This window comes from Gopherus flavomarginatus, chromosome 2 (genome assembly GCF_025201925.1).
Source record: "Gopherus flavomarginatus isolate rGopFla2 chromosome 2, rGopFla2.mat.asm, whole genome shotgun sequence".
NCBI lineage: Eukaryota > Metazoa > Chordata > Testudines > Testudinidae > Gopherus > Gopherus flavomarginatus.
In genome coordinates, this window is record NC_066618.1 from 39,025,535 (window position 1) to 39,048,078 (window position 22,544).

Genomic DNA, 22,544 nt, shown 5'->3' on the forward strand with positions numbered 1-22,544 from the left:
TTTTTTTTTCTGCAGAAACACCATCTGCACATTTATTACTTTACTGGGTTTAAAGTATTTACAGCTAGAGGAGATAGAAATCTAATATCATTACCACTTGTGGCTTATGATATTTGTGACCTCATAATTGGTAAGTATTTATTGTCTACTGTTCTAAACTGAAGTTTACTTAATTTGTTTGGCTGTACTTCCCATGCTTGAAAACAATTGATGGGGGTGAATGTAAATTTTTTTTATTGAAGATCTCATGTCCCTTTTTTATAAGAGTTGGGCTGCTCAACCAGGGGTTATAGCCAAGTTTTTGTTTAGATGATTTCATTCTGACTACCTAATAAAATTCCACTTAAATATACTTCATGTCATAAAGGGGTGGAGTGTTGCTGTGTACTGTTGAAGAGTTGTAGTATTTCAACCCTGAAATGGTTGCATGTCAGTGGATAAAGTGCTCTCCTTGGGATGGTTTGCATACCACTTAGTTAAAGAGGATTGTGTTCAAGACAAAAATGCAATACTTTTGCCATAACATTCCCCAAGCACTAATAATGATTGGATTAAAATAAATTACTAAAGCCTTCTCTCAGAGAGTCTGATTCTGCCAGTCTCACTCAGGCTGAGTAGTACTTACATATGTGAGTATCTGATGGGACTAGTGGTCTGCATAAGTACTACTCAGCCTGTGTAAGGTCCAACAAAGTCAGGCCAGAAAGAGTAGGAGGTATAAGATATTGAAGAGAAATTCCTGGCTCAAGGGAAGAGGAAACCCAAGTCTGTGTTGATTCTGCTACAGCTTGACATACTTTTGTCATGTGTAAAGTTGGTTGGAAAAACTTGGACAGGACTACTTACTGTCGGTAAATGCAGTTCTATCAAAATGCTTCACAAAATTGTGTCAATTTCTCCAAAATTTCATTTTGGAGAAAAACCAAAAGTTCTGATGCATTTTTGGGAAGGGAACTTTTTTTATTTTGAAATGACTGTTTTCCTTTTTTGTACTGTATTATTATAATATCAAAGTTTTAATCACACCACCGTGCGTGAACTGATCCAAAATTATTCCATCCTCCCCAACATTTTCCTTTGTGGAGAATTTTCAAAAGTTTGAGTTTTGTTCCAATTCAAAACAAAGCCATATTTCCTAATTTCAAAATCCTTTGCCAAAGGGAATTTCTGTCAAGTGCTTAGATACACTGGAGATAGTCACAGTACAATTAGTACCCCTGATCCTGCAGCTTCACCTGCACAGACTCAAGGCACCATTGGTGGGGCTCTGACTTCAGGCTCTGGGCCTTAGTTTGTAAAATGCCCTGAGTTGTCCCATAAATGGGGTTATGGAAATACACATATGACTGGGGGTGCCAGTTCTGGCTGGCAGGAGTCCTGGAGGTTTCCTCAGATGACACACTTAATTCCTGGAGATGCCAGGACAATCCTGGAGGGTTGGCAACCCAGGGTATTACTATGAAATGCCAAGCCTTTCCCCCGGGCGGAGGCAGGTGTGTGTGAGGCGCGTGCGAGGGCCAGAGGCCCAGCCCAGCTATCATTTCCCAGCCGGAGTTGAGGCTCTTTGACCACCGCGTTTGCAGCGGAGTGTCTCTGTCACCCGCTGTCCCCCCGGCCGCCCAGCAGGTTGCTTCAGGCAGGCGGCGCCCCGCTGCCCACGCCGCGCGGGGGCGCCGAGACTGAGCTCCGCCGCCGGGGCTGGCTCGCTGCGGCGCGTTGGTGGGTTTGGCTTGTTCCTGCGCGGCGAAGGGCGCCGGGAGCTGTGAGCAGCGTGAGTCACCCAGCCCGTCGGCGCGGGGAGCCCAGAGCGCAGGCACCGAGCGGAGGAGGAGGGTGGAGGCAGGCGGGCGGGGGACACGGGCTCCCCTGCCTCCCACTCGCACATGCTGCCGCGCTGCAGTCAGCTGGAGCAGCGCCTCCGCCGATGACCTTCTCGCCCGCTCGCCGCCCCTGAGCTGAGGACGCCCGGCTCGGCTGCCTTCTCGCCCGCGCGGGGCGGGGATGTCACAGCGCCTCCCGGGAGCTGCTTCCACCGCCGGGACCAGTTGCAGAGCCGCCGCCGCTCGCGAGGAGCCTGAAAAATGAACCCCCAGTGCGCCCGCTGTGGCAAAGTCGTCTATCCCACGGAAAAAGTCAACTGCCTGGATAAGGTGCTGGGCGCCCCGCCGAGGGGACGGGGCACGGGGGGAGGAAAGGCGTGGGGGGGGGCAGAAGGACAAGGGACGAGGTGATAGATGGGTGAGCTCGGGGCTGAGGATGGTGACCATGAGGGTGTCACTGGGATGTGCTTCCTTCCCCCTCAAGTATCACCATTTTGCCTGCTGGAATAAGTACGTCGTCTGAAATGGGTGAAAACCAGCAAACCGCCTCCTAAAGCAGGCGTCCATGCTGGGGGGTGTGTGGGGGAGCTGTTTGGAAGGGTTAATGTTTAGTCACTAGGGGAGGGGGGCAGTCGCCTTGGAGAAGCGGTGCTAGAGTATCTCTTTCTTCCTGGGAGCTCGGCTGTTGCTGCAGGGATCTAACTGATGTGGCTTAAAAAAAAAAAAAAAGGCACCAGAGTGTAAAATACCTGCAGGCTGCAAATAAAGTATCGCACCTCTGCCTGTCACTGCGCTGGAATCTGCTCCTCTTCTAATCGCGAGGGAATGGGCAGATAGTAATTAGCATGTCATAGCACAGCCGCTGCTGACGCATTGCTATGAATACATTGCTAGGGAGCCCAGAATTGAGATCAAGATTCAAATGCCCACTCACCGGTCAAGCACGACAGGGTTTTATGACTGTTTCAGACAACAACCCTTAATCTAATGCTTATAAAGGACAGTGTTTTAGAGAATAGATAATAGAGTCCTTTTCTTCTCAGTTTCCCTAAAGGAAGTTAAATTCAAAGGTGAAACCCCTATGAGCTGTAGCAGATTTCTTCCAAGGTTGATGCAGCTTTAGATGCTTCAACAGCATACCATGCAACTGTTCTTCTGTGACTGATCATTAAACCACACCAGGGCAAGAGAGATGACCTCTCCTTTGATATTATTCCTGTTTAATATTAGTTATCATGAAGCCTGATCATTTCATAACTGTACAAGCATCAAGACTGTGATGGGTGCTCCAGATTGACACCCCATACACGCTGGAAAGGGAGTAGTGGCTGTTAGATGAAAATACTATACTGTGTATTAAATGTAGTTTATATTTAGTAGACCAACAACCATATTAATTAGTGGTTTTATCCATGTAGTATTTTTAGAAAACATTTTTATTAATGTTGTACTAATCCAAATGTGAAAATTCTGCATCAGGTGTCCTTGAAATAATTCCACTAAGGTTAAGCTGCTGTGATCTTGGCATTCACTTTACTAAAGAATATATGGGATTTGGAATTGTTTCAGAAGTGCTTACAGTTGCATAAATCTTTAATTTACAGAAATACTTATTAAACATCCTAGTGGTAAAAATCCTCTCCTAATTTGCAAAAATATTGACTTAAAATTGTATTTAAATACTTAATGTAACTTCAAAATTTTTTAATTAACTATAATTTAAATTTCTTTACAGTACTGGCATAAAGGATGTTTCCATTGTGAGGTCTGCAAAATGGCTTTAAACATGAACAACTACAAAGGATATGAAAAGAAACCATATTGCAATGCGTAAGTATTATAAATGTCAAGTCTTGCAGAAATGAATTTGAGAAAATAGCTTGTTGGGGAGATTATCAGAGCACAAACATAAATGGTATTGCTTTAGAAAGTTGATTAATTGTATTGCATAGGTGTGGCAGTGCAGTCCTAAAGAGCAATGTATCTTTTGCTTTCATGAAGGTCACCATGTCTATTTACTGTTTTAATGTATATGCTGTTATAGCAAATTTCTGCATAAAAATCCCATTCTGCAATGAGTGTGGTTAGACCCCAGTGCTGAGCCCCATTAATTTCACTGGGAATCTGCAAGAATAGAGAGATTCCCCCACACAGAGCTCAATGCATGTTTAGGTCTATAACAGGGGTCAGCAACCTTTCAGAAGTGGTATGCCGAGTCTTCATTTATTCACTTTAATTTAAGGTTTCGCATGCCAGTAATACATTTTAGCCTTTTTAGAAGGTCTCTTTCTATAATATATAACCAAACGATTGTTGTATGTAAAGTAAATAAGGTTTCAGAATGTTTAAGAAGCTTTATTTAAAATTAATTAAAATGCAGAGTCCCCCGGACCAGTGTCCAGGACCCAGACAGTGTGAGTGCCACTGAAAATCAGCTCGCGTGCCACCTTCGGCACCTGTGCAATAGGTTGCTTACCCATGACCTATAATCAGGTCTATAATTTTCACTTCTGGTAAGAATTTTACAGAGGAACTGAACAATTAAAAAAAATCATATTTTTTTGTAAAAATCCTTATTTCTGTTGTTCAAACAACACCTTGGTTTACTAAAGCTGAATACTTTTAAAATTTTACTTTTCACTGTTCTTGTCATCTACTTACCTTCTGCATTTATGTCAGTGTTGATTTTCAAAAAAGCTTAGTCAGTTTCATTTTTGTCTATAGTCCAATTCTGGTCAATCTCATCTTCCGGTTCTAATGAACTAGTACAGTGCTTCTGTGTTTGGGTTGCAAGTACTGTAGGGGAACATTCTAGTATATAAAAATGTTCCTGTTGTTTGTACTGTGCCCTAACGTTTGCTAGGTGCATTTGAATATATATTTTTTAAGCTTTAGAAACATTTGTTCTTTGCTTTTTTAAAAGGGTATTTTTTTTATAAAACATGGACCAAATTTGACCTTAATGTCCCTTTAAAGTATATGCTCATACTGTGATAATTTCCATGCCAAAAGTATTAATACATGAAATATTTGTCAAAATAGTATTATCCTAAAAGCCTTATTTCATCAGTGTAACACTTCACTATGGACCCATACAAAACTGTCCAATAATTTGTAAATAGTTTATGCTTATCCTCTTCCATGATAAAATCATTGACAAATAAATGTAAAAATCCCTGTGTACTATACAAATATGAACATTTTCAATAAATGCTGTTACTCTGCTGCCAAACCTTGAAGATTTTGCTTTGAGGGTGTGTAATCACATTTTAGGAATTTATTTTTCTATCCCTAAGTTTCTAGTTCTTCCTGCAGGATTGTACCTTGCACTGTGAACCCAGACCTCTTACATTACACAGGTACAAGCTTCATCAGTAGCTGCAGGATAAAAACAAGGTTACAGGAAGTGGTGTTGATGATTACGTACGTGGCACACTTCCCTGTGGGTCAGTCAATGGCCCATTGTGGTTCTGGATGGTCCTCTGCTGTTGGAACTGTTGTCTTTTGGATGAAGTCTGAAATAGAGCCCATATAACTTGTGGTCATTACAGATCCCATGATGCCTTGGTACTTCCTGTAAGAACACATTTTTGTATGTCCCTTGTCATGGCTACATTTCAACTCTGGTATTCTGCTCACTTAAGACTTCCTAAGTAGTTTCAATTGGTTATTTATATTTAATAACCCACTCTCCAACAGAAAATTCCTCTGTGCTGTGAGTGCATGGTAGGTGCAGTATTTCTGTGCCAAAGGTTCCTACGTTTCAGTTGTGGAAGTGATGCTCTTCTGTGCAGTCTAATGCATGCTGAGATCTTTCAGAGTGGGGCGGGGGGGGAGAGGAGAAAAAGTGCTATTAACATGTTAGGTACTATTCTTCCTGTTAGCTGATTTAATGAATTTAGTGTGTAATAATGATCCTTGAAAAGGAATCTATTGCCCTTTTAAAAAAACAGAATTATGTAATAATCACTGTTCAGATTAGTCAGGAGGAGCTAGTATGTATAATATGGAAGATCATAATTGAGAAAATGAGAGCTGAATTAGTAAAAATAATGTAAGAACGTCGTAAAGGTGAGTACCCCTGAGATTGTAAAGTTTTCTAAACTTTGTTCTTAAATTTTGTCAAACTTGTACTGGGTTTGTGAATATTACTTTGAGCATTTGTGTAAAGTATTGATTTGCATATATCTTACTGTTGAACCACATAAAGCAGAATCATATTTTTAAAAGGAGTAACAAATGTGGGTCTGAACAATTGTTGAATACTTTTCAGGGAAAAATGAGACACTAGTTTGATGTAATGCAAAATGGTATTCTGAAAATGTAGTTTGTTTATTTGAATTATTATCTTTTGACTTATGAATCTTGCATCTGATTGATCACATAGTTAAAGTTACTTAGTTAAGTAACATTAATATAAATATTTTAAATGAGATTTACCTTCTTTAGTGTTCATCAGTAGGAGACTGCTGAAACCCCTGTTGGGTCAATTATTGCTTGATCATAAAATCTGCAAAAGAAAAACAAAATGTAAATTTACTTACATAGGCTGCTGGAAGTGCTTGACAAAAGCAGTTATTATTAGACAAGTAACGGAGGCCACCCATCAGTAAGAGTGTAATTTATAGAAAAAAGTACAAAATTATGCACAAATCATTTAAATGGAAGAACAACACTAAAGCCATTTAATAGGCGTCAAAGTCATAGTTAACTTTTTGTTTAGATAAGTCAAAAGGCATTATAACCTCAGTAATTTCAGTGCCTCTTTATTAGTTCCTGAGTTAATATATTTGAATACATTGTATTTTAAACTTCATTTTCCATTTCATTGTGCAGGTATTTGCCTTTCTTCTTACTCATTTCACTGATGTACTTACAAGAAATGGAACTGTTGAAACCAACTTCATTTTCTGTTAGAAATAACAGTAATAGATACTGATCTGTGAATGTTCTGACTTCAAACTATGCTTTGTTTTGGTGGGGCAGAGGGAGCAGAATGGGGGGAATTAATAGACCAGGGAGGACTAGATTATATGAAATAGTTTAATTCAGTACGCTTTGGAATAAAACACAACTAAGTACACATACAAAGTTCACATTTTTTATAGACAAGAAAGAAATCTGTTTTAGTGGTCTGTCTAATTTCTAGCTGATGGATTTTATGCAATTCTTGTGATCAGGACATGTTGATAGAAAGGATAATTTTTGCTATACTAGGACCAGCAGAGATGTCAAGGCTGTGTACCTCTTGCATTATGTATCTGAAATTCCTTTTTATATGTTGTTTACTGAAGGAGCAACTCTGTTGCAAAAATTCCTTAACAGCTGTGAGGAGAACTTTGCCTGCATCATGCTTAGATGTGCAATTAGTATGAAAGGAAGAACTGTGTTGTGGGTAAGGAGCTGGACGGGATTTGAAATTTGGGTTCAATTGTCTTTTCTGCCACAGATTTCCTATGTGATCATAGGCAAGTCATGTAAGCTCTTTACCTCAGTTCACCCATCAGTAAAATGGGGATACTACTTCTTTTCTTCCACCCTTTGTCTGTCTTATTTATTTAGGCTATGTGTATATGTACAGTGCTCCAGCAGCACAGCTGTACTGATATAGTTGCAACGCTGCAGTGTGTCTGATGAAGTCTTTCTATGCCCGATGGGAGAGCTCTCTTCCATCGGCATAAAAAACCATCTCTGAGCAGCATAAGCTATGTCGGTGAGAGAAGCTATGCACGTGACCCCATGTGTCGGTGTAACTTGTATCACTCGGGGGTGGAATATTCACTCCCCTGAGCGATATAAGTTTTGCTGACATAGGCTGTACTGTAGTAAGAGCCTTAGTTTGTAAGCTCTTTGTTCCTTACTGTGGACATGTCTACACAATGGATGTTTCAGTGGCACACAGTTTTTATAGCTATGCTGCTGTAGTGCCAAAGTATAGACACTTCCTACGTTGGTGGAAGGGTTTTTTCCTTGGTAGTAAGTGACCCACAGTGTAAGTGACCCAACTTTTTGAACGGTGATAGTTAGGTCATGGAGGTCAGCTAGCTATGATTCTCTGAGCAATATAGCTAAGTTGATCTAAATTTTTAAGGGTAGACCAAGGCTGTTTGTTTGTACAGTGCTTGGAACAATGGTGCTTTGATCCTCATTGAGGCCTTTAGGTGCTACCATAATACATATAATAATAGTATTTAAGTTTTCAGTTCACCTATTTCACATTCCTGTACAAACTCTCATACATATAAGACTTTTTTTTTTCTGTCTAATGTATGGGGCACATGATTGTCAGATCTGGGTTATAATTTTGTTCTGCCTTTGGTGCTCTGTGTGACTTCAGGCAAGTCACTCAACATCTCTGTGCCTAATCGGTGAAATGTGGCTAATGACACTTTTCTCTGTGGAGTGTTTTAAAGTCTATAAATGGAAAGTATTGTAAAGTTGCTTATTGTATATATAGCAATCATGGGAAGACAACCTATCTTACCTTTTTCTGTAGAAACACAGTGCTGATTCCAGACAACTGTAAATAACCAAATAGTTGGTGCTAGGAAGTAATTAACATTTTGGCAGCAGCTGGTTGTACATAATAGTTCTTAAGCTTGTTAAATCACTGAATCATCTGTGATCATGATAAGGTGACTTGTTCTTATAAATATTCATTTGTGTAGAATTAAAAAATGACTCTCCATGGGTTGCTTTTATTTTTTCCTTGGGTCAGTTTTTGTTTTGTAACTTAAGTTTGCATTACCTAATTTGATAGAAAGAAATTTATCAAACAGTTTCACATGACCAAAATATGAGACTATTTTTTAATGCAAAGCATTTTTGTCTTGCAGAAAATGAAACATATGCATTTTTTTTTTTAGCATGAGCTATACCCTGGTGATGAAAACGGGCTTCCTGCTTGACAAATTCAGCCAACAAAACATGTCTTAGATTTTGTAGAAATTAACAAAACAAACGGCTGTAACCTATGCATATCAGTTATACCCTCCTGCAAAAGGCATCCAACCTTACTGACCAAATACATCCTTCCAAGATGGTCAGCATCTAAAAACGTCTACTCATCTCCACACGATACAACGTAATTAATGTTTTTATTCATGACAGTTACCATATGAACTGATTATATAACTTCCTGTGGAATCAAAATTCACTCTAATCAGTCTTGGTATGGGCTATTTATGCTAGGGAGAAGAAACACTAATACATTGGGTGTTCTAGATTTTTACCTTGGTTTTAAACGTATGTTTCTTTGAAGTATTTATACGAACATATATTTGAAAGATTTTGGTATAAGAAACATTAGGAGCCAAAGTTAAAGAGAAGAGATGAGACTATTAAGGTTCTTGTAATGTCTGTTGGGAGGCAATATAAAGTTATAGAACTATCTAGATGCTTACATGGGGTGGGGAGTGGATGGGACTAATTGGTAACTGGAGAGAGAGGTGTGACTAGTGCAGGTACTCCACTGTCACTGGATTTTGTACATGGTGGATTGAATGTGAAACTACAGAGGGCTTGATTTCCTATAGTCAGGAAAATTCTTGGAAGTGTCTGTTATATCTCCTAACATAGTTCTAGATAAAGCTTATTTTTCAATATTGAATTCACTAGAGGATCGTTTCTCATTCTAATTGTAATAAAAGTGAAAGCTACTGATCAACTGTAAATAACAGATTAATTATTACTGTTTAATGATTACCAAATGTTAGACTATATGCTTCTGACTCAGCATGCCTAAGATTGAAAGAAATAATAGGAAACAAGAAATGGAATGGACATTTAGTAATGAAAATGGATAATTCTTCTCAAATCCATGTAAATAGTCAAGAGTTGTTGACTAGCAAGAGAGGATTTGTGCTCCTCTGAAAAAGTCCAGATAACCAGTTTCTTTGGATTCTTCCTGATCAAATTGTTTAGTGAAGTGAAAGAACAGACTATTGAGTTTGATCCTGCAAATGAGAGTTGTTTGCATAATGGAAAAATAGCTGATGATATGATGTGATTTCCTGTAGTAGGCCTTCTTTCAGCTTTTGATCATCAGCTTTATTTTGCAGTAAGCTTTGTTAGTCACAGCTATCCCCAAATGGCAAAAATCAATCAGGGCTGCCCAGAGGATTCAGGATGCCTGGGGCAAAGCGGGGGCGTGGACATAAAAAAAGGCGCCACCCACTGTGGCGCGTGTACTCACCGGGTGGCGCTCCGAGTCTTCGGCAGCAGCGGGTCCATCACTGGCTCCACATCTTCGGCAGCACTGAAGGACCTGCTGCCGAAGACCCAGACTGCTGCCGTGTAAGTAAAAATTAGAAAGGCGCTTCTAGCCAGGGAAGGGATTCTCGGCCAGGGCTCGCGTGCGGCCTGGGGCGAATTGCCTCACTTCCACACCCCCCCCCCCTTTGGGCGACCCTGAAATCAATTGGTGAGTATGCAGAAAACAACAATCACCTCCCTCCTCCACACCTCATCTGAAAGACAAAGATTTACATTTTCTTACCAAGTTGCTAACCTTTCTTTATGCTAACAACTTATTCTTCCATATGCCACAAAATGAACGGTTCAAAGGAATTGACTGAAGCTCTTCCTATGTTCCTGGAAACAGACTTAAACTTGTAGGTCCAGGGCTACCGCTGTAACTGAAGAGAGAGGAGAAAATTAAGGAAGAACTTAATAATTGTTGACAGTAATACTAAACTATTTGTTCAAATGTTAAAAATAACCTGATATCTACAAGCGTCCGTGAAGGGAAAAATGTATTCCTATTTGATTCTATAAAATCTTAATTTGAAAATGGAGTATATGTCCAACTTGCTGCTGATGGCATTCAGCAGTGAAGAGAAAAGTATGACAAAAGAGGCCTTTGCCATTTGCTCAAACAATAGAAATAAAATGGAAGAGATGAAAACATCTTAGGTACAATTGTTCTAAATTTCTGACATATGAGTGTTCAGCAGACTACTTGTTGAAGAAGACACGATCCTTAAGGCATATTGTGGAGTTCAAAACATTTTCTGCAATCACCATCAGCTTCAAAGTTGTAGAAGAAATAGAAAAACAGGAATAATACTCCAGCTTCTCAATGATGCTTGGAACTTTTGGGAAGATTATGGTCCCAATTCAGGATCATGTTCCAAACCCCCTTTAGTGGGGCAAAGGGTCTGGAAAGCTGCCCCAAATGGGCAGTTGAGAGTTTCCCCTCTGCATGGAAGAATCTCCAGCTTCTGTAGAGCCAGTATAGCCAGCCCTACACCACTCCTACCAGTTTCCCCCAGTGTAGGCATTATTATAGGAGCTGCTGCATTCCAGCAATTTCCCACTTGATGTAATTGCTCCAGCATTCCTTTAGAAGCTGGCATAATTTAGAACAGCCCTGTGGCAAATAAATAACGTTATGCAGATTAATTGTATTTTTATGAAGATCTGCAAATTATACAATATCTAATGCTTTACTTCAGCAGTACCCATTAAGAGTCTGGCTGTCTTGTAAATTGGTCAGTTGTGTTTTCTGTCAGTTTTGCTCTTTTGGGTTGAATAAACACACACAGTTTTCCACATTCAAATAGTCTTTGGTCATCAGTGTGCGTAGATAAGTGGTTTTCAAACTTTGTGAGTCTCCCCATCCCCCTTGAGTTGCAATTTTTGGTTGTGCCCACGCTCAATTGAGACCAAAATAGATAGGCTATCAAGCATACTTTTGCATGTATTCATAAACCTAATAGAGACCATAGCACAACTTTAATTAAATTACCTACATCTGTAGTTTCAGATACACAGATACCAATGGCACAGCAAATGTTTCCTCAGCAGTGGGCAGCGTCTACCTTGCAATTAGGCTGCACTGGTAGGGCAGGGCCAATATCTCCCCCCCGCCCCCAGGGTTTTCAGGGTGGGGGAAGGCGCGTGTGGTGGTCTCTGGGGGAGGAGCCAGTGCTGGGTGCAGAGGCTGCTGGGAGTGGAAATTGATGTGGCTCGGCAGATGTTAACACTGATCCACAGGCTGGGTGGCCCACTGAGGTGAGTCAGAGGGTGGAGGTGTGTTTGCTTTCCCGAATGTTCCTCTAGCTCCCCTGGGGAATGGGGAGGGGCGTTGTTTGAAAACCTCTGGTGTAGATAGTTTTCGTGGCTTTTTTCTTCTTTTTTTCTCCAAGTAAGAGTGTGTTGGGAAACATAGTCCCTCAGGAGCTGTAATCACAGGAAGAAGAGTGAAAATTCTTAGCATTACGTGGATATTGAGAGAGAATATTAGGACAGTTTAAGCAGGAATTTCAGTAATGGTAAGAACTCGGTTGCTTGGAGTATCTCTTCCTGTGCTGATACTCAGAAGAAGCTTAATGTTTCTTATCAAGTGTAACTGTGGGAAGTAAGAGCTAAGAGACTGCTCAAGATTCACCTTAGTTGTGTTTTCTAAAATACTTAGGTAGCAGAGCAATAAAAATGGAGGAAATTTTGTTGTAATTCCAGATCCATTTAGTTGAAAGAATCAAACATTGATAACACTGCTCTACAGCCAAAATGCTTCTGAAATAAATGTAGTCCAACTTTACTAATTCTCGGTCACTGAGAATGAAAATGATGCTTAAAATTGTTGATTGGCTCTAGTTTTCAAGATTTGCTATTGGGTCAGTATATACGACCCTTGACTTGGGAATGGCGGAGGATAAGTGAGTTATAAAGGGAAGGGATCTCAATTTAAACCAGAAATGACTAAAATACATCTTTGACTGGATCTATGAATAAATCTATGACTGGGTTTGGACAGTACTTGCTTTTTAGGCAAAACAATGAATGATGCAATCTGAAGCTGGTATTGCGTCATATATGATATGAATTGCATCATGTTATTCCTAGAAGTCATGGATGATGCAATCATAACGAAGCTTACATCACTCTGCTGAACAAATTGCCCTATATCAGCTCTAGAAATCATACAGTGTCGTGCTCTCTTCTTTGTCAGTGTTTGATTTTGCAAAGGGACACATTTCTGTTTAGCTAAAGTGAGCAGAGATGCCTCGTACTTGTGTGAACAGTGCAGATAACTTCTGCTATGTTTGTGGTGAAGTGACTTTTGCATCATAAAAGCACAGTGTAACCACTATGGTTAAGAAAGCCTATCACCTTTATTTTGGCTGCAAAATTGGAGATCAGGACAAAAGGTGGGCCCCACACATATGCTGCAACACTTGTGCAACAAATCTTCGCCAGTGGTTGAACAGGAAAAGGAAATCTATGCCTTTTGCAGTGCCAGTGATTTGGAGAGAGCAAACAGATCATACCAGCAGTTGTTACTTCTGCATGGTGCCTCCAGTTGGGAAAGGTGTGTCAAAGAAGAAAAAGTGGACTGTGCATTATCCAAACATTCTATCAGCTATATGCCCAGTACCCCACGGAGAAGGACTGCTGGTTCCTGATGCACCAGAATCATTCTCACTTGAGTCAGACGAGGAAGAGGAAGAGGATGAAACTTCTGGTCCTGAACCATCAATGTCACAGGACCCACATTTTCTCCCATCCTCCTCCTCTGAACCACACCTCATAACACAAGGTGAACTGAATGACCTTGTCAGGGATTTGGAACTACCCAAAAGTAAGGCAGAGCTGTTGTGCTCCAGACTACAGCAGTGGAATCTCCTGGCAGGCTATCAGGGCAAATGGAGCCCATCAATGCTTGCAGACTATTGCTAAACAGTGACAAGAGATGCTCCATTTAATGAATACAAGAGACAAGCCAAGAAGCGCCGAGTACACACTGAATAGGACTAAACTATGTACATAATAGTTTTTTGCCTTTTGTTTCATAATACATTTTATTTATATAACCCTTTTGCTGATTTTTAAAGTGTTACATAAACAGGACAAGTGAAATATTATCATGTAAAGCAACCATAAACACATGAAAAGACCTAGGTTTACAATTTATGATTAAAACTCTACTATCTACACAATATACATAGACATAAAATGTAAAAATTTAAATATCTTAGAAACAGTAGCCAATCAGTTGTTTTAATTGTCATATTTGAATTCAGCACATCAAAATACATAATAAATATCACATTATATCTCTGAAGCAGACGACTTCTCAAAAATTGTAGACCAGTGATAAGTGGAAGAAACTGGAACATCTGTAGTTCCCGTATGATGTCTGATGGTATATTCTGCTAGTGGTATTTCACTTGAAAGACCCTGTAACTTTTTACCATCTAAAGTGCAGAGATAAACCTTTTACTTTTTTTTTAAAAGCAATCTTTCAACTATAAACAATAGAAAGAAACTTTCTCCAGCAGCAACACAATTTAAGCTACTTCCAGCAAGTACACATATGTAAATGAAAAAAACCCCACAAATTAAAAGACTATGACCACCTTTTCTTACTCACAATTCTGAATAGATAAGAGACTGTAGCAGGGAGATTGGCAGAAACCTGGTTGCACCTCTAATCCTGTCCAGGACCCAGAGAGAACAAAGCCAAACCCAAACCCCACAAACAAAGGCTTCCCTCCATGAGATTTGAAAGTATTTTGTCTCCTGATTGGTCCTCTGGTCAGGTGTTTGCAGGTCACTGTTTGTTAACCCTTTATAGGTGAAAGAGACATTAACCCGTAGCTATCTGTTCATGACACTCTCCCCAAATTGCAGACAGGGGGGAACCTCACTGGCGGTGATTTCTTCCTATAACTTTAGAATAAACAGGTTAATACAACACATGTACCTTTACATATACTACTAAGTATGTAAACTACAAGACTTTTTACATTTTAAGGACAAATTTTAACCAGTGGACTCTGGGAAACTTTCACGAGAGAGTGCATCAGCTACTTTGTTAGAAGCTCCTGAAATGTGTTGAATTTCAAAATCAAAATCTTGGAGAGCTAAACTCCATCGAAGCAGTTTTTTGTTGTTTTTCCAGTTCTCGTTGGTAGGCTGCATCTTTGGCTTCTTGTTCTCTTTTATGGGCTGCCAGTTTGATGTTTTCTTCCTTTTCTTTCAGCTCCACTTCTTTTTCTCTTTTTTCCATTTGTCGCCTGTGGTCTGCTTCCTTGATTTGTACCTCTCCCTCCATTTTTGCCTTGGAAGTCATGGTTCCTGTTTTCTTGTGTTGGGGTGCTCTCTGCTGGTTTACTGTCTGAATTACTGTTCCTCTGCTGCCTGCTCTGTTGCTAAGCAACAGAGTGTTTCTAACAAGCCTTCCTGAATAAAACTAGAACAAAAGGAAAACCTTCATTTGCATGTGTGTTCTGCTGGTGTAGTTGACTCACAGCTGGAGTTCTATTGTCTAACAAAAGACCCCTGTTAAACTTAATGGCCCTTGCCTGAGGCCATATCTATGCACAGGCAGACCGAAGCAAGGAAAAAAAAAATTCTCTGGTTGTAGGTTTAAAAAAAACCAAACCCTTACCCCTGCTTACAAACAGCTAACAGAGAAAAGAAAATTAATAATTTTACTGGCTTTTGGATTCTACTATCCCAACTGCTGCCAACATGTCATAGTATAATTCCCAAATCTGGACCTTAGCGTCCAAAATATGGGTACTAGCATGAATTCCCCTCAGCCCAATTACCAGCTTAGATCTGATAGGCTGCCACCAATCAGGACTTTTTAGGGCCTGATACCCTCTGGTCCCCCCAAAACCTTCCCAGGGGACCCCAAGACCCAGATTCCTTGAGTCTCACAACAAAGGGAAATAAACCATTCCCTTCCCCCTCCCTTCTTCCTCCCAGCTCGTTCCCGCCCTGGGAACACTAGGAGATTGCCTGATTCAACTTTTTGAATCACCTCACTGAGAGGAGTGTTACCTTCCCCCCTCACCCAGAGGCAATACAAGCTGCGTGAATATAACACAAAGAGAAAATTTATCCTTCCCTTCTCCCCACCAATTTCCTGGTGAGTACAGACACAATTCCCTTGAAGCTTAACTAGGAGAAAAGAAATCAAACAGGTCTTAAAAAGCAAAACTTTTAATAAAAAGAAAGGAAAAAAAAGTAAAAGATTTATCTCTGCACTTTAGATGGTAAAAAGTTACAGGGTCTTTCAACTATAAACAATAGAAAGAAACTTTCTCCAACAGAAACACAATTTAAGCTACTTCCAGCAAGTACACATATGTAAATGAAAAAAACCCCACAAATTAAAAGACTGTGACCGCCTTTTCTTACTCACAATTCTGAATAGATAAGAGACTGTAGCAGGGAGATTGGCAGAAACCTGGTTGCACCTCTAATCCCGTCCAGGACCCAGAGAGAGCAAAGCCAAAGCCAAACCCCAACCCCAACCCCAACCCCACAAACAAAGGCTTCCCTCTACGAGATTTGAAAGTATTTTGTCTCCTGATTGGTCCTCTGGTCAGGTGTTCGCAGGTCACTGTTTGTTAACCCTTTATAGGTGAAAGAGACATTAACCCTTAGCTATCTGTTTATGACAAAGGGTAAAATAATTTTATAGTTGTTTTTTTCTGGAAACGAGAAGACTATATGATCTGGTAGTAGCTGTTTGGTTTTTTCCCAGTTTTACTCCGAAAAAACTAAGAAATGGGTGCTCACAACACCATTCCCACCAACATTTTAACTTATAAATGTGGATCGTTAGGAAAAAAAAATAGGGACCCTGCTTTTAAACTTAATTGAAATACACTGGGTTTATGCGAACTTTGAGGAGGGACAAAGTAGTAAAATTAGATTTTTTTTCTTTACTTAAAAAAAAAAGTAGAGAATGACCCTCTGAAACAGTGAAAGTTGGCATGTATTCAGTACAGTAAATAGTGTTCACACATTGTGTGGCAATGATTACTTTAATCTATGAATGCCGGGGTGTTGGAATGCTTGGTTGGATTTGTTGAGATATTCAAAAGAAAGGGAGCTATTATTGTGACTACTACCAGCAAAAACTGCTCAGTAACACAAAGCAAGGGACGTTAGTACTACTTTAAGCAGTAGTCTTTCCTCTGGAGATATGTTTGAAATAACTCTTTGGTATAGAATAAAAAGAATCTGAGAGTTTAAAATATTTGCATGTGCCTTTTTCACATTGAGTATTTGGTATGAATTTTGCAGAATACCAGAAAAGAGAGACAAAAATAGCTGATGCAGACACCGTGGCAAAATGAGAACATATGCATGGCATTAAGCTGCATGCTGCAATTTTTATGAAACTTTAACTCAGGGCAGGGGTGCTACCTGCCTATTACCCTTGCTCTCCTATACCAGGCATTTAATTGGCTCCTTACCATATAACCTGTAACTCGGGGTAGGCACTCTTCAAACTAACCCACCAGGACTCCGCTGTCTCTGAGTCCCAGGAGAGGGGCAGGTGGTGCAGAAGGGTGGGGACCTTGGCCCATGAGGGCCACCAGGTCTTATCCTCTCCCATGAGCCTAAGTCCTATTACCAAAATCCCAGGTCTTTTACCTCTGGAAACCATTTTATCCTTTTAACTCACTTGAAACTGGCCAGAAGCTACAAAAAATTAACAACTCAACCCAGCTACCTCAGTTCTGCCTTCCTGTTTAACCTACTGTAGGTTGAAGGTGGTGCAAGGACAGTGGAAAACTCCCTGGTCCTCTGCCAGTTGGCCCATGGGAGAAAAAATTCCTTCCTGACCCCCAAACCAGTGATTGGCTAGACTCATAGCATCTGTCAGGCCAGATTCCCATTCCTAGTTCAGCGTGGGGCTGCTGGAATGGGTTTGAAAGACGTTCCACGTGGTTCCTGCTCCAGGTTAAATCCTGGGGAATGTTGGCCAATCAGTACCCCTCTCCTGCAACTGCCCAATGGGTACCAGAGACTCCCGAGAAGAGGAGTTACCTAGTGTCTTTCAGCAGGTGTCTCCCTCCCTTGCTCCTGTCTTCTTTCACTGCTGCCCCTATCAAGTACCTCCACTCATTGAGGCAGGTGGGTGGCATGTACAACAGGTGTTAACGTACCTTAACTACAGATTTTTTTGAGAGAATAGGGAGAGAACAGTGAAGGTGAAACTAGGTTAAATGAAAGAAAATATCATAAAGAGTTTTAGACAGAATATGAACTGAAATGTAAACGGATGAACAATCCTAGTAAACTAGACTGAAGGAAAACTACTAAAGGAAACCTAAAGCAGACACCTCCAGTTATATAATAAATTGTGTGTTTGTGCGTGCATGTATGCACAGAGAAAGGAAAGGGTGAGGGAAGGAAGCTAAGGTTATAAAATTTCTTATTTTATACAAATTTTTATTCAGCCTTTTGATGTGATTGTAAGAGTAGCAAATGCTAACTTTTTCAAATTGGAAATATTTTTCTGGCCTTTGACTGAATGTAGTCTTATGATAACAGGTAATATTTTAATCAGGTAATGGCTTTTAATTTACCACGAACACCATTTATTTTGATGTTAAGATTCTTATTCTTTGTTTGGTAAGAGAAATTGAAAACACAATTGCATCTCCAAGTAAATCTTTCACTATTTAGAGTAAACTCTTCTTCATATCTCTTACTGTAGTTGTGACATTTAATTTTGGGACCCAGATTGACAAGGATGAGTGAAACTGAAGGAGAAAGTAGAAACAAATAGATGAACTCTGTTTCAGGTTGACTCTATGGCTATGTCTATACTACAGCTTATGTTGGCATAACCTATGTCATTCAGAGGTGTGAATAACCCACCCCTCAGAGTGACATAAGTGACGCCGACATGAGTGCTGGTGTGCACAACTTCTCCCACCGACAGCTACCACCGCTCGCAGGGGCTGGAGTAGGTAAGCCGATTGGAGAGCTCCCGTCATCTTAGAATAGCTATATTAGAGAGCTTTGTTGTATCCACCAGGCAAGGTACTAACAAACTTCAACAGGACTTTATTTTTAAAGTGGAATCCTCTTTACCAAGCCGCTACTGCACCCTCTGTAACTCTCACTCAGCCTCCTTAACTCCTCCCCCCTCTTTCCTGTTTCCTGTCCTTTCAGACTCCCAACAGCCAGTGCTCCCAATTCTAATAATTACAAGCAGCATGTAAACACCACAAGCTTACATTGGTGCAGCTGCACCGATACAGCTCTTGAATGTAGCTGTAGCCTCAGTCTCCTTCATTCTTTACCTGTTTCAACCAGCTGAGCTGTAGGGCTCACAGTTTACTCTTTGGGGAATTCTGTGCCAAAAAAATCTGTGCACAATATTTTAAAATTCTGCAAAATTCTGCATATTTTATTTAAAATAACAATATATAATCACAACATTTTCAGTTATTTGAGTAGTTTATTTCAAAATACCATCAGCAACTATGTCTATAACAATATAGACAACAAAAAAATTTCCCTGAGGAAATGCTCACGACAACCCAATTCCTGTTTCTCTGTCCCCTTGGCTTGGCTTTGCGGGGGGAGTGGGCAAACACCCACACCACCTACCCCTAGAGTCTGGGCTTCTCCCCGATACCCGCATCTCCAACCCCCCCAGAGCCCAGCCGCAGAATGTTCCCCCAGCTGAGACACCTGCATCCCCTACCCCCCAAAGCCCAGGGATACAGAGGGAGAAACAGCCTGATGGTGAGTCCCAGGCTTTTGTGAAGTTTCCTGCATGCTGCCTTCTATCCTTCAAGGATGTGCTGGGAACTGCAGCTATCAGGAAATCCTCCTTCTCCTCCCCCAGGCAGTGTCTTGTTTTTGTGAGCTAGGGAGATGGACTCTGCCAGGTCCAGCAGCCCCTAGTGGTGGCTAGCAGCTCTGCAGCCCATTTCTACGAGTGGAAGAAGGAATTTTTGTGCAGAACTTTAATTGTGCACAAATTCTGCATTGCGCAGTGGTGCAGAATTCCTCCAGGAGTAAAAGTTGTTGACTGACTGGCAGAATCCTGTTAACTCTTCATGTGCATGGTCATCTATTCTTCAAAAACAAGGTCAGGAAGACAAACCACTGAAAGTTACTTAGTCCATAGAAAGTTTCAAAAGTATTAGATTGAGTATAATTTCTTAATTTGTCTATTACATACACCATGCAAAGTGTTCCAATTTCATGGTTTCCAGATAATTTCTCTGTGAAGAGGAAAAACTTGGACAAAAGAAGGGAAAGGGAAAAGAGAGTACTGTGAAACTTTGGACAGTATTTATGCTTAAGATTTTTCCAATTGTTTGTGCAATTTAAAGTACATTTTAAACTTTATTTTAGTGCAATGAGATGATGAAAAGTACCATTCTAGGTCATAATAAATTGGCTGGTTTGGATTTAAAATTTTGACCTTATTCATAACAATTAGGACATAATTTGAGAATTGCCTTTGGAAAATGTCAAATGCTGCATATAATCTGGGTTCTGGTAGACCCCATAGCTGCCAGAGGGTATTGTGTGAATCTTGGCAAATTTTAGAATTATTGAATAGTTCTATCTTAATGTAGTAGCTCAGAAGTTTTAGATACACACTCAAACATCTGAATCCAAACCAATGGTGTCTTATAACCACCCACTTGCACTAATCTCTCACTTTGAAGACTTTCCCTACCTATAGTTCTTATCTTTGGGGGAGGAGAGGCTTAGGAGAGGAGAGTAGCATATATGTGTTCCTAGCAGTGATTAAATGCTTAATTTTGATGACCCAGCTGCTGCTGCTGTTCCAAGCCTCATTTGGTTCATCATCAGGGAACTCCTTATTACTGGGCAAATGGCTATAACAGATATCTTTTCCGTGGAGGATGATATTGTATATAGAAATCATAAGCAAAAAAGAAATCTCAGATTGGCATGTCAAACAAATTTTATAGAGAGAGGTAACAGCATTTTTTTCAGAGTTGCAGGAAGAAGATCCAAAAGAGAGAGGGATTTAAAAAAAAATCCAACATAAACACAGAGATCAATCTATTTCTTTGTCTTCCCGAAGGAGGGAAACTCTTCACCTTCATTGCATATCCCCACCTTACCTATCATCCCTAAAATGCCGCTTCTGGTCTGCCAGCCTTCCTCAGCCACTGTTAAACTTTTGAACAAGTACCTTCAGTTTTTCTGCCATGTTGCATCCTGTACATGAGAGGACTCATATGCAGAGACACCTCATTGTCCTCCTTCTAATCCATCCTTAAGACTCTTCTCATCTGTGATGCCTCCCGTCGGTGTAAGTAGTGTCTACACTAAGTGCTGCAGTCACTCCGCTGCAGCGTTTTAAGTGTAGACCTACCCTTAGTGCTTAGCAGCCTCTGATTTTATTTTCTACTTCTAGGGTATATGCCCTGTTATTTTTGAGGAGGCTGTGTTTGAAATAATGTAGTTTCTTCTTTATAGGTTTAATTAACGTTATTGATTCTGACTCTTGTCCACTGATGATTATTTAAACATGCCAAGAAATTCCACAGGTGATGGTGGATTCTCTATCACTTACAATTTTTAAATCAAGTTTGGATGTTTTTCTAAAAGATCTGCTCTAGGAATTATTTTGGGGAAGTTCTGTGGCCTGTCTTTGTAGTAAAGGTCAGATTAAATGGTCACAGTGGCCCCTTCAGGTCTGTGAATCTATTAACCAATTAATAGTAAGTGAAAGAACGCCTCTGATAGATCTATTATATATAGTCCTGGACAAGTAGTCATGAACCAGTGTCTTTTGACTCCAAAAAATCCCAATGCTGATGAAAATGCTGAGGAGCATTGCAAACATTTCAGTATTTGTTAATTTGTTTACTTCCTTTGCTGCTCCCAAATAGTTAAAAAGATGTTAGTTTATTCTGAAAATAATTCTTTATTGTCTAAAGATTTCTCTGCATGTGACAGTTTTTGAAAGTTTTGGCTCAGAATATAAAAATGATAAGAGTCTGCTAGACTTTCGGGTCTTGAAGTTAGGACACAAAATGTAGTACTGAATGATGTAGCATTGTCAAAACACATTTTTGTAGTCACAGATCGGAAGTATTTACCGGAAGCTCAAACCTATACGGTAATTACAAATAGGGTTAGTGTTCCTCATAGCATGGAGAACATAGAATGTAATTTTAAATAGTTATTTAAGACTAATTAACTTACGTGCTTTTTGTCTTTTAGGAATTCCCATGATGCTTTTATTGATATGTTTAAAACTTGTTTGAGGGAAATCCTTAAAGGAGGAGTTACTTCCTCCCTTTTTGTTTTTGCTTTGTCTTGGCTCTTAGGTATACTCGAATGTCAATTTGGAGTATATTGCTAGCTACTGTTCAAGTCCCAGATCTTTAATTCAAAAGTAAGATACTGTTTCAATCAGGACTTAGCTACTTTCTCTAAGTCTAAAGTTAGGCAGGGACTGGCTTTCTAAGCTTGACTAGCAGTACCGTGCACTTTTCCATAATCATAAAGTCCTGATCTATCATAATGTTGCATACGCTATTTTGCAATGTAAATAAATTTTTGTTGTGTAATCAGGGCAAACAAATTCAAGCTGAGACTAGACTTACTCATGTATAGTTACTTATAATCATGCGTACTCTCTTTGATCCAGATCAGATGAAGGAATTTATACATGTGTATATTTTTGGGGAATCAGTTGTATTTCCCCATCCTACATTTGCTCTTATTGTGATGGAAGATTCTACTGAAGCTGTAAAATAGTTGATATAGCTGCACTTTATTATTTGAAATATAAATTAACTGCTTGACACAAAGTAGGATTTCTCTCTCTCTCTCTCTGTGTGTAGGAATATATAAAATTATGGTTACTAATTCAAATTGTCAAGTATCAGAGGGATAGCCGTGTTAGTCTGGATCTGTAAAAGCAGTAAATAGTCCTGTGGCACCTTACAGACTAACGGA

At 40.0% G+C, this 22,544-nt stretch overlaps 1 protein-coding gene across 4 annotated transcripts in view; it reads left to right on the plus strand.

Moving 5' to 3' along the window:
• The first annotated feature begins 1,827 nt into the window (after window positions 1-1,827).
• The window catches only part of LOC127044581 (LIM zinc-binding domain-containing Nebulette), a 557,001-nt gene continuing 536,284 nt past the window's right edge, over window positions 1,828-22,544 (plus strand). For all 4 annotated transcript variants that reach the window (XR_007772528.1, XM_050939646.1, XM_050939648.1 and 1 more), the window contains exons 1-2: window positions 1,828-2,150; window positions 3,556-3,650. Coding sequence is in view for 3 of the 4 variants with exons in the window: in XM_050939646.1 (XP_050795603.1) it covers window positions 2,082-2,150; window positions 3,556-3,650 (164 nt within the window). In the remaining variant the exon portion in view is untranslated. The remainder of the gene's footprint in view (window positions 2,151-3,555; window positions 3,651-22,544) is intronic.